This window comes from Lycorma delicatula, chromosome 1, assembly GCF_047948215.1.
Source record: "Lycorma delicatula isolate Av1 chromosome 1, ASM4794821v1, whole genome shotgun sequence".
NCBI classification, from domain to species: domain Eukaryota; kingdom Metazoa; phylum Arthropoda; class Insecta; order Hemiptera; family Fulgoridae; genus Lycorma; species Lycorma delicatula.
In genome coordinates this window covers 47,980,130-47,993,033 of record NC_134455.1, presented here as the reverse complement: position 1 = coordinate 47,993,033, position 12,904 = coordinate 47,980,130, and the positions used below count along the sequence as shown (strand labels likewise).

The window sequence follows — 12,904 nt, the reverse complement described above, 5'->3', positions numbered from 1 at the left end:
TGCATGATTATAAATTCATTACAAAGATAATTTTACTGGTAAAAGTTTAAAAACTTTTAAAGAACATAACTATATAACTATAGAATCCATTACATAATTCCAAAAATAAAAAAACTGCACATAATAAAGAAGAGACAAAGTAACATAATTGAAATAAACAAATTATCTTTAAGTAAAAATATTGTGAAAGGACTGAGAGATTAATTAAAAATTATAAGAACTGTAATTTTATTTTCAAAAATGCAGGATAGATACTTAAAAATTAATTTCTTTGATGTTGTAATTTGTTATTATTTGGTCTCTATCATCATATGAGGCTCTCTCTCATCTGAATCTATAATTGTGCATTAGTTTAGAATAATTGTGATGTTTTATTTGTATGTGATGAATTACAAAAAGTATGAAGTGAATAAATGAAAATCAGTTTACACTGTATAAATTATTTACTATTTTGGTTAGGAACATTAACATTAATAAAATAACGAAGAATCCTATTAATTGTAAGGTTAGGAAATGCCTTTTTATCCATTTGTCTGTCATTTTGTATTTTTTAAATAAAAATTTATAGCACTACTTTGTTCTAAGAATCCTTTTATAGTGATCGATATAATTTTTACCTAAGCAATAATTAGTAAGAAAAAACATAGAAAATTTCATTTATGCTGGATTTATAGCAAACCTCAAAATAAAATATGTCAAGATTTTGGTTTTACTATTACTAGTATAAGATGATTATTATTAGTAATAGTATTATTATTACTATTACTATTATTTTTTCTAATTTTTATTTTCATTTTCATTTTCATTATTATTATTATTATTATAACAATTAGGAGGTTAGGAAATTAATTAATTAAATTAATTATTAGGTTAGGAAGTGCTACTCGTTGTGCTACTGGAGTTTTGTTTAAAAAAAAGTGGTTTTATTTCGATTCTCAGTGAATTATTGTGTTTGGTGTGTGTAGTAGTATGTGTGTGCTGGTTGTTTGTATGTGTTTTTTTGTGTTTGGTGTGTGTGTGTTTTGAGTGTTTTCGTACACCACGATTCGTGGTGGTCCTACGGGCCACGTGGTGTTAGTTTTTAATTTTCCGTTATTTTCTTCACATTTACACTCTTTCTTTCTTTTCTTCATCTTATTTGTGATCTTTTGTGATTTCGTTTCCTCTTTTAGTTATTTATTATTATCTTTTCTCCTAGCAGTCCTAGTTCTCCTATTAATTCACCTCGTGGCGAATATAGGTTAGGCAGCACCAACTTTCCCACAGAAGTGCTGTCTCGTGCAGTTCTTGTGACGTGCTACTCTCTAAGCAAGCTTTCTTGTTCATGTTTAGCCTACGGTAACTACCGTTTAATTCTTCAGAGGATGAATGAGGATGATATGTATGAGTGTAAATGAAGTGTAGTCTTGTACATTCTCAGTTCAACCATTCCTGAGATGTGTGGTTAATTGAAACCCAACCACCAAAGAATACCGGTATCCACGATCTAGTATTCAAATCCGTGTAAAAATAACTGTCTTTACTAGGACTGTTATAATATTGTGTGTGTGTGTGTGTGTGTGTGTGCGCGCGCGCACACATGCGCGCGTGCATATAGATTTATTTTACTTCACCTATCCTTTGAAACTAAAATGTATTTTTTGCCAAAAATGCTAAATTTTGTGCTTTCCTCGACTTAGGTGATTTTTCGCGAAAACTTTCGGAACCAATTATTTGCGTAATTCAAGGACTGTATTTTTATAACTACAGTGACTATCTTAGAATATTTAAAAATGTAAATGTACAGTATACCATAAATTAAATAGATTTTAAATTCCTTTAACTTAAAATAGATAGCTAGAATACAATGAACCCCAATCATTAATGCATAATAACATATACATAATACTATGAGTAAATAAAATGAAATAACTTTTTAAGTAATTTAAAAACAAAATTATTTCAACAAGGAATCATCAGGTTTAGACAAAGATTTTGACATCAGTAAACTATAAAACCCTATTTTCTTGACAATTATGAACAACTCCCAAATAGTTTATTTACTCCATTATAATCATCTGCAGCTTACTTATTCCATTGTAATCAAAAACTGCTTGTTACTTTATCCCTTTTTTTCCAATAAATTATTCACAGATCACTGCTTTGTAGCCCTCTTCTATTACTTTCCAATTAGTGTTTTATAATCATTTTCAAAAATTTTATTAAAAAGAAAAACATTAATAGGCTAATAAAGAAACTGAAATAAAAATAATATTTAAAAAAATCAACACAATACTTTACATTTTTGCGCTGGATGGAATGGTAAAAAATATTTTTCATCTTATACAACTTATCTGCATATGTACTGCAATGTAGTGTGAGTGTGCTAGTTAAACATGTAGTTTAGAGTAACCTTAGAAGGAATTAACCACTCCAGAGATGTGTGGTTAATTGAGACCCAACCACTAAATAACACTGGTAGCACAGTCTACCATTCAACCATGTAAAAGCAACTGCTGTTACAAGAACTCAAAGTCTGACTTAAAAAATCAGATGATTTTGCAATGAGTTTAACCATTAAACTACGCTGTGTTAGTTTAGTTAGTCGACCAAATCACCAACTTTAATGGTACTATTTCCATCTGTATTTTGTATCTCTGAAATTAATTAGTATATGATGAAGTTAGGAACATTGAATGAAAACAATTAGCCAGGTTACTTGCGACTGCAGAAGATGATAAGAAGTTCTCCTTCATGAATAAGTTTGAAGATAGACTGTTTCTGAGATCTGTGAATTGCAGAACGAAACTTCTTCCATACAGAAGACATGGGAGTAACGTGTGAGATAGTGTCCACTTAATTCCTCCGTGACTTTCTCCTTGTGTTTATGAATACAAGACAACATTTCTCTCTAGCCTTACAATACAAATAATATTTATTTTTAGGTCTGCGGTTAAATTTACGTAGTCTAATGATGATTAAGAAACCAGTCGCCATTGGTTGTCATCATTTCCTAATCGCATTTCAGGAATCATCATTCCACCAGGGAATGGGGGATGTCTTTGATTTCCTAATGTTTGTGGAATGAATTACCAACATTTCTGAAGTACCAGGGAGGCAAAAGAAGTTAAGTTGATCTAGGGCATCAGCACTACCATCATATTGTGATGGTAAGAGTTATGGTAACTGTTCCAATATGCTCTTTCAACAATCCATCTCCATGGTCTTTTGTTCAGTGTGCAGTCTGCGCCAAAACCAATAATTGGTTTATAGTCACTGCCATAAAAGTCGTCACAAACAGACCAATTAAGACCATAAGAGTACCAATTAAGAGCATAAAGAGAGGTCTACAATGGTCAAAAGTACCAGTGTAGATAACAACATACACATGAATGATCTATCATTCAGTAGGCAGAGGTCTAAGTCTTGCCTTAATGTTTATGATAGTTCCTCGAGGAGAATATACTGTTGAGCTCCATGAAATATGGTGGGTATATAGTCTCCTACTATTATATGATGGAGATGGAATTTGGACAAGGAGATTTTGTATATCTAGTGTATCAAACTCTTAGTTTTGGTGAGAGATATAGATTACAGTGTACAATTTGAAAGGGACAAGGATTTTTATGGTGACTGCAGGGATGAATAGTTAGTGATATCCTTATAGCTGATACCCCATCCTGCATGAACATAACACAACCACACCACTCTCTCTACTGTCTACAAGACAGTCGTATCTCTCATAGAAATAGCCTCTGAGTATTTACTTTGGGAAGCACATAATTAATAAAGGTTCTTGTGCATGCGTCAATAATTAACATTTTCAATGCGGGACTGAAGACCTCAAACGTTCCATTGGATAATGTTCATAAATGAAGGTAGGTACTATAGATATAGAATTACAAATATATAAAATTAATTGTAGGTGGTTCAATTTTTCTTTTTAGAATTTTAATAACCTCCAATGGCCTGGAGTTGGGTGGTTCCTCAATTGAGGAACCTCATAACAAGGTGATGGTGGGGGAGTTTTTGAAAAATGGAAAGTCATAGATGACTACCCAGAGAGGGTGATTGTGTAGGTTCCCTCTGTATTTACTCCTGGAGCTTTCGGAGGGATCTCACTTATGTTGGTTTTGCTGACGGCAATTACTGATTTCTTGTTTATCTTAGTTATCTCCGCACTGTTGATTACCTATATTTTCAGGGGCTTGTCTTGATGTAGCAGCAGCAAATGAGATGTCTGGTTTAACCAGGTTACAAGAATTCAACAAAATATTGAACTCTCAAAACCACACGAAGAAAGTACAAAATACTCTATGTGGTTACAAGAGTATAAAATACTCTCTTCATGCAACTGGAAAAGAAGCTTCTGCTCAGTGTAATTTTTAATTGCCTTCTCTTCTTTAAAAGTTGGGTAATCTCAGGAGCGAGCTGAAGAATGTGATTCACTGCAGTTTGTACATTTTTCATCCTCTTGGCAATTAGTGTCATTGTGACCTTCAGCACATTGAGCCTATCTTTTAGGTTTTTTTTAACTATTTTTATCTTCTCCAGTTGTAAGGGCAGGTTGAATGTTAATCTAAGGGATTGTATAGCTTCTTCCATTCCACTCTTCAGTTCATTACTCACTTCACCTCTATAATACCTTTGGGATGAAGCTCATCTGTCAGTAAACATACATAAAAGTATACATACGTTAGATTATTTATGATTTTATAGGAGATATAGTTATTTAATAGCAGCTTATATTTATGCTACTGTAAATGGTAGAAAAAAATTAGGTGATGAAACCAACATTTTAACAAAACAATGAATATATTACAATAAATACCATTATAATGATGAAAGTGTCAATAAAAATTTGGCTTACCAAAACTCTATCAAATGCTGATGGACTTCCACCTCTTTGTACGTGACCAAGTACAGTGATACGAGTGTCTTGTTTCAGGTTATCAACAACTACCTGTTTAATATTTTCTGCCGTTATTGGTTTACCTTCTGTATCTATTGCTCCTTCAGCAACAATGATTATATTCAATCTCTGACCAGCTTTACGTTCCTAAATTTACAGATTAAAATAAATTAATAATCACTATTATAAGAAAATAATTGTTACTTTACACAACAGAAAATAAACTGTTGCAACAAACCAAAAGTATTTAACGAAAAATTATTTTACATTTTGTCAAATTATATTAAAACTAATAATAAACAGATCAAAAAAGTAAGTAATATAATTTTTATCCATTATGAATGTCAATGGATACATACTATAACTTATTATAGGATGATTATTTCACCACAAAAGCTTATGTATGGAAATGCAGAATGGAAATTTCAAAGCAAATGACAATGTATTCCTTATCAGAATTTTTACCTGTGACCTTTGCATGTGATTCAAGAGGAAAGGGAAATAATTTGGGAACCAATTCTAAAACTTGAAGTAATGACAAAATTCAAACAATATTAAATTTTAAAAAATGCTCTGTTATCAAGTTATGGCTTGCAAAACTTTCACTGGGATTTCAGTTTCCCTGGTGACATAAGATCATACTGAAATTTTTAAAGCATTAATATAAATGGTAAACTTTATATATTCACATGCTTTTTGACCTGAAAAAGCAAATAAAACAGATCCCAGAAACTTTATCTCCTGTAGTTTTCATTATTTCAGTGATGAAAAGTGCTACAATGAGAACACAAAGAATTTACATGACTCTGATTCAACATTCTACAAAGTACAGCATGGAGGACATTATATTCAGAGCGTTTCAAAATGAATATTGGGTTTTAAATATTTATAAATTATTCCCCCTAGTAGTAGTAGTAGTAGTAGTAGTAGTAGTAGTAGTAGTAGTAGTAGTATAATTATTCCTCCTAATAAATAGTAAAGTAAATAAATAAATAGTATAGTATAGTATAGAATAATAGCTAGTCCTACTAGAATTATATAACATTGGCTGGCCAGGTTACACAGTATAAATTTTCTATTTTACTTTTTAAAATTAAAATAGAAAATTTTTCATTTTTATGTCGCCACATTTACATATATGCAGTTATTTTATTTTATTTGACTTCATATGTTTTTGTATATATGATTGTAATTTTAATTTAAAAATTATTATGTTTGATATGTAATTTTATACAAATATATCTTGCATAAAACTGATGATGCAGGATTCCACAAAAGTGCTCTTGGAACAAAAAAACATTTCATTTACTTTGTAGTTCTGTACTTGGGTTGTTCAAGTTGGTTTTTGATTATAAAAATACAAAATATAATGTATATATATAACTTAACAGTTTTAGCTGTGCGCAAGCTCAAACTGTTTCCTGTACTTCCACTTGAAAGCACTAGTAGCAAAGATGGCAACCCCGCAACAGAAAGAATTCTGCATTCTGCAGTTTTCAAAGTGTGAATCTGCAATTACTGTTCAATGTGCATTTACCATTTGAAGTACCATTGTGATCCCACAAGTGACAATAACATTCATAAATGGTATAAATAATTTGAAACCACTGGCTGTATTTATAAAGAGAAGTGTACAGGATGACAGTGTGTCTGAAACATGTAAGAGAGTCTTGTGTGTAGTCCTAGGAAATCCATTAGGAAGGCTAGCTGTAAATTATAAATTCCAGTGAAGACTATGAAGGGTTTTAAGGAAATGTGTCCATATTGTCTATAGCTGTTACAAGCCCACAGATTATGGTTTGTGTCCCAGTTTCAAAAATGAAATGATGCACCGTGACAATGAAGACTTCCTTTATGGTGTATTCAGTGATGAATCAACATTTCATGTTAATGGAAAAATAAACAATATGTATACCTGGCGGATTAGAAAATCCTCACAAAATATTGCAGTGTGAACGAGATTCCTCCAAAACTCTTGTACCGTATCCTGACGGCTTGTTACAGGCCATTTTTTGCACAGAAACAAGTGTCTGGAATTAACTATCTTGATGTGCTACAGCTAAGGCTCTTTCCTCAACTGTAATATGAACCACATAACTTTATTTGGCAACAAGATGGTGCTCTTGTCCTCACTGGCATAACGCTGTACGTGATTGATTGAATGAAATGGCTCCTGACCAATGTATTTGTTGCCAGGAACCAGATGAGGACTTATTTTCGGACAAAGCTACTTTTCTTCTAATGGCATAAACACACAGAATTCATACTGGTTATCTGAAGAAAACCCACATGCTGTAGTTGAATCAAATTTCCAGCAACAATTCTTGGTAAACGTTTGGTGTGGTATGATGAACAACAAATTCATACTAGAACTTCATAGAATTCATACTAGTGATTCTTTGATTTTAGAACATGTCACATGGAAAAACTATCATGCAATTTTAAACATTTAGTTTCCTATAGTGCTTGAAAATTTCTCATTTGCGAAACAAATTCAAATGTACTATCACTTGATGGAGCACTAACACATTTTATAGAAACCTAGATCACTGGAACTTACTCCCTTACATTACTGTTTATGGGGATGGATAGAATACAAGGAAATAGACAAGCAAAAATTACACACACGTGTCGAATTGATTTCTCACATTTTCAATGTTGCTGCCCTCATCAAGGAATATGTAGATATCATTAGGCTGGCAATATACAATATAAAGAAAGGAGTTAAAAAATGTATTGATGTTAATGGTGAAATTTTGAACATTTATTGAAAATTTAAACAGTATAACAGCATATATCAGAGCAAGGGCCATAATTTGTGGTTTTCTGCCATACGAGTAGTATTGTAATCAATCAATCCAGCAGCGGCCAAGAGGCACAAAGAGTGACAGGAGAACGTAAGGGTCTCTGGCTGCCCGTACTTGCTGCGGATAGTTGTCACACCGTGGGCTTGCCCAAAACTGTTAGTAGGGAGACAGCGAGAATTTCGTCAATTTTCCAGTGCGTTAGGGAATCTTTGACCATGTCGGAGTTCCAAGTAGTAAAGAAGTCCAGGCGGAAGAGGAAACCAGCGTCGGTACCGTTGACTAGCTCCTCAGAGGACGAGGTAAGCGACGCGATGGATACAGGGGCACCCACCCAGGTGCGGTCCTCCCCTGTAGTAGAGGCTTTCAAGAATTCAAAGGGCAGACCTGGTAGTTCTGCCCTGCTGTTGAAGGTGGTCCAGGAGGACCTGGACTACTTGGTAGACTTTCTTTCGCTTCCCGGCGGGGTCAGCTCGGGTGCGAGGAAGACAATTCTCCCCTGGCTAGGTAAGCTGAGGGAAGCTTTTACGGCGGTAGGCGAGGGTTTCGAGGCCTTGGCTTCCAAGCCCCAAGAGGTCAAGGCTCCCAAAGTGGTTGTTCAGGCCCCAGTGCCTCCCAGGCGCTACGCTGAGGTCCTGAAGACCAAACGAGAGGCCAGCAAAGCGGTAAAGAAGCCGGAGGTAGTTTTTGTAAATAAGGCAGAGGGCTCCAAGACCACGAGTCAGGAATTGAAGCGCGATTTCCGGGAAGCCCTTCGTGGCGACCGTAATCTGCTTAGGATTCGAGACATACGGGAGACCAGCAAGGGTTTAGTCGTTGTTGCGGATAACAAGGAGACGGTCCAAGTCATCAGGGACTCTCCAGCGGTGCAGAAGCTTGACGTTAAGGTGGACCCCAAGTGGTTGAGAAAGCCCCGAGTCATTATATATGACATCGAGCGGGGTCTCTCTGATGAGGAAGTTCTGTCTCTCATTTGGGAACAGAATACTGATTTGGATGCGGCCACGTTCAAAGAGCAGTGTAGGTTAGTCTTTAAGACTGGAAAGCGTGATGTCCCTCGGTATCTCGGAGTTTTTGAATTAGGCGCTGGTCTTCACCAGAAGTTTTTGTCAGAGGGTAGAGTCTTCGTTGATTTTGCCTCTTGCCGCGTTAAGGAATACCTTGACGTGCAGAGGTGCTTCAAATGTTGTAGGTTCGGCCATAGGGCCAAGTTCTGTAAGTATGCGTCGGTCTGCGCGCATTGTGGTGAGGAGGGCCACAAGCGTGACGATTGTCCGCAAAAGAAGGAGGCTCCGGTCTGTGTTAACTGCAAGCGGTTACGCAGAAACCATAGGCACTCCATCAATAGCAGGGAGTGTGGTAGTTATTTAAGAGCGGTTGAGGTCTACTTCAACTCGCTCGATGGTTAGGTTCGGTCAACTCAATGCCCAGGGTGCCTATGCGGTCCAAGTGGAATTAGGTAACGTCGTTGAAAAGCGGAGCCTCGATGTTTTACTTCTCCAACACCCGTATGTTGTCAAGGGTGACCTGCCAGGTTTTTCAGGCTGGAATAAGTTCCATGTAGGTGAAAGTAAATCAGCCGTTCTGTGCAGGAAGTCTATGGATAGTGTCTTTGTACGGCAAGCCTCTGACACGCATCATGTCGTTGTTAAGCTTGCTGTAGATGGTTTCGACCTAGTTGTGGTTAGTTCCAATTACATTTGGAAAGATGGGATAGAATTATCAGGCTGGTAGCGGGTCGTCCTATTCTTATAGGAGTTGATGCGAATGCCAAATCGCTTCTTTGGCACAGTGGGATCACAGACGACGGCGGTGAACTGCTAGAAGGCTTTATCGCGCAGCACCGTTTTGAGGTGTTCAATGTCGCCGGCGAGTCGGCAACCTTCGCTGGCGCGGTGGGATTGCGGAGGACCTTCCTTGGTACCAACATTGATGTTACCATAGGCAAGGATATTCCTGGTAGGATTCAGAACTGGTCTGTAGTCGATGATTGCGAAAGCGACCATCGGCTCATAGTTTTTGATTGGATAGGTGGGCTGCGCGATGTCTTTAGGGCGGACGCTCCTGTTCAGCAGGGGCGTTTCTTGCACAGACGGGCGGATTGGCCCAAGTTTTCCAACATTCTTGCGGCCAGGATGCGGATGTTCACTCGTACCCTGGACGGGGTCCCTCTAGATAACCTGGCAGAGAATTTCTCTTCTGCGGTGGTTGAAGCCGCAGAACTCTCAATCCTCCGTAGTACGGGTCGAGAGAGAGAGTAGCTGGTTGGTGGTCTCTGGCCTTGACTGCGATAAAGCAGGCCGTGGGCCGACTCAGGAGAGCCGCACAGCGTGCGCGTGACCCTGACCGGCGCGAGGCCTTGTTTGCGGAGTAACGTCAGAAAAGGAACGAGTATTTTCATAGAATTAGGACTTCTAAACGGGATTCCTGGCGCTCTTTTGTTCAAGAGCAAGGGAATAAAGACCCTTGGGGTGTAGTTTATCGTGTACTTGGTCACAAACGTAAAAAGGACAGTCTTCTGTCGGCTCTCTCGACCCAAGACGGCGTTGTAGTTGAGAAAGATCGTGTTTTATCTCTTCTGATGGACGATCTGCTCCCCGATGATACCGAGGTTGGTGAGACCTCGTATCACCGGAGAGTTCGAGCGGCGGTTGTGAATTTCAATTCGGACTCTGTGTCTTTGGAGATTGCTGAGGCGGAAGTCCGCCAAGTAATCTGTAGCCTTGCTAGGAACAAAGCCTCCGGATATGATGGTATCACGGTGGTGCTCCTTGTTCGCACTTTGCCTGTAATTCTTGGCCCGTTGACTAGGGTGTTCAATAGGTGTTTATTTGCCGGGTATTTCCCGGCTTGCTGGAAGCGTGGAATTTTGAAGCTGTTGTTCAAAGGTGGCGACAACGACCCCACCGTTAGTTCTTCTTACCGTCCTCTGACGCTCTTACCAGTTGTTAGGAAAATTTTTGAGAAGGTACTTTACCTTCGCATTAATAGTAGGCTCACTTTGAATCGCATGCAGATGGACGACCAATATGGTTTTAGACCCGGTAAGAGTACAGAGGATGCGATTCTTAGGGTCCTGGATCTGGCTTCAGGCAGTGAGTGCAGGTATGTACTCGGTGTCTTCTTGGACATATCCGGGGCATTTAATAACTTGTGGTGGCCCTCTGCCTTGTTTCAGTTGCAGAAGCGTGGTTGCACGCAGGATGAAATTAGGACTCTCTCGAGTTATTTCAGCGAAAGAACTGTTGTCCTCCGTGACGGCAGTTTGCAAGTAGGAAAGACCCTGTCAAAAAGATGTCCACAGGGCAGTGTATTAGGTCCACTCATCTGGACCATCGAGTTTGACTCTCTCATGCGGCTACGTTTGTCCAGTGGCTGTCGCGTTGCGGCTTATGCCGACGATTGGCTGCTGCTGGTTGAGGGTGGCTCGCGTGCTGAGATTGAACTCAGAGCGGCACAGGCATGTAGGGTTTTGCGGTTGTGGAGTCTTCAGCATAAGATGGTTTTCAGTGCGGAGAAAACCACTATGATGTTTTTAAAGGGCCGTCTAGCTGCAACTCGCCATCCGCGGGTTGTGATGGACGGTCGTTCAATTAGGTATGTCACCCTTCAGAAATATCTGGGTGTTATCCTTGATGAGAGGCTTCCTTTCAAGGAGCACCTTCAGTATGTGGCGAAGAAGGCAGTTGATGCTTTCTTCGGCGTCCGTAGAGTGGTCCATCCCGATTGGTGGTTGAATTTCCGTACCATGCGGATTCTTTATAAAGGCGTTTGTGAGGCCATTATGTTGTACGCTGCGCCCGTCTGGGCTCATCGTTTGGTACCAATGTTATAGGGACATTCTATTACGAGCCCAGCGTCTTCTTTTGTTAGCAGTTGTCGGTGGTTACAGGACTGTCTCGCGAGAGGCAGTAACTGTGATCGCGGGCATCAAACCTGTAGATATTTCGGCTACGGAACGTAGCCAGCGGTATGTTGCAAAGAAGGGAGGCCTTCTCACTGCTGGACGTATGCGTGAGATATTGAAGACCAAGGTTTCGACTCTTGGCAAGATAGGTGGAATACTTCTTTGACAGGTCGTTATACGCATGGTATATTTCCCAATGTTAGAGAGTTGCGAGCGGTTAGCTGGGTATCCCCCAATCGGCACACCAGTCAGTTCCTCTCTGGACATGGTGCCTTTAGGGATAAATTGGCACGGTTTAGGTGTTGATTCCGGTGTTGTAGGGTCGATGACACCGTGGACCATGTCCTTCACATATGTCCCCGGTACGAAGCTGAGCGTACCAGAGTTGCTAGGGAACTCGAGAGAGTAAACTCTATCTTGGATCTAAACTCTATTTTTTGTCCACTCTCTCTCGTAGAGAGTGGACAATAGTTGCTGGCTTCCTTCGCTTCCTCGCCCTGAGCAGGGCTGCCGAAGGGATTTAGTAGGTGATAGGAACCTGGGTGGCTAGGGACCGCCTGGGCAGTTGACTGGCCGAAGGTAGGCGCTTAAGGCAGCGTGCCTCGGTTAGATGTATTGGTGGCATGTATTTAATTACGCTGTCGGCGGAGTTGCGGCCGTTTCCGGCGGGCGGGTTTATCCTTGCCCGGTGGGTGCGGTCGCGCTCCGACGGGGACACTTATGAGCTAACGACACTGTCGGCAGGGCTACTCTGGGTACTGCTTTGGTGGTATGAAGGGGGTCTTGACGGCGGTCTGCGAAAGATGGTGAATGTCAGGCGGGACTCCGTGATGGCGCTGTGCGGGAGTAGGCGTTAATTCTCCTCTCCCGGGCGGACCGGAGCGAAGTCAGATAGAAACTCATTTTGAGTATTACGCGGGGTTCTTAAGGGAACTAGGTCTAAATTTCGATGTATGGAACTTTAGTTGAAAATTTGTTGTTGAGGTTATTAGTACGGATCTGAGACATTAGTAATTGGCTCTTTAATAGTTAGGACTAGGCGCGGGGTCTTCGTTCCGCGGTTAGGCTTCTAGCTTAGTTCCTGAGGGCGACGTGGTAGCTGCAGGTGTCCGTTGTCTTCATTCTGAAGGCATTAACACGAAAAACTATCTCGGGCTGAACTTTACCGATTCAGATGTCCCTCGGGGCATCTGCATCGGTGGCATCTCTGCGGGGCCTGGACTGAAAGCTGTGGTGCGCAGTCAGTTTGAGGGCGTGAAGATGTCCTCCGTTAAAGCCACTACTGGCTAGGAACGGAGGGGG

At 39.7% G+C, this 12,904-nt stretch overlaps 1 protein-coding gene across 3 annotated transcripts in view; it reads right to left on the bottom strand.

Moving 5' to 3' along the window:
• Positions 1-12,904, bottom strand: part of Pfk (ATP-dependent 6-phosphofructokinase) — a 132,819-nt gene that overhangs the window by 51,009 nt on the left and 68,906 nt on the right. For all 3 annotated transcript variants that reach the window (XM_075354517.1, XM_075354510.1, XM_075354502.1), the window contains exon 7: positions 4,850-5,038. In XM_075354517.1, the coding sequence (XP_075210632.1) occupies positions 4,850-5,038 (189 nt within the window). The remainder of the gene's footprint in view (positions 1-4,849; positions 5,039-12,904) is intronic.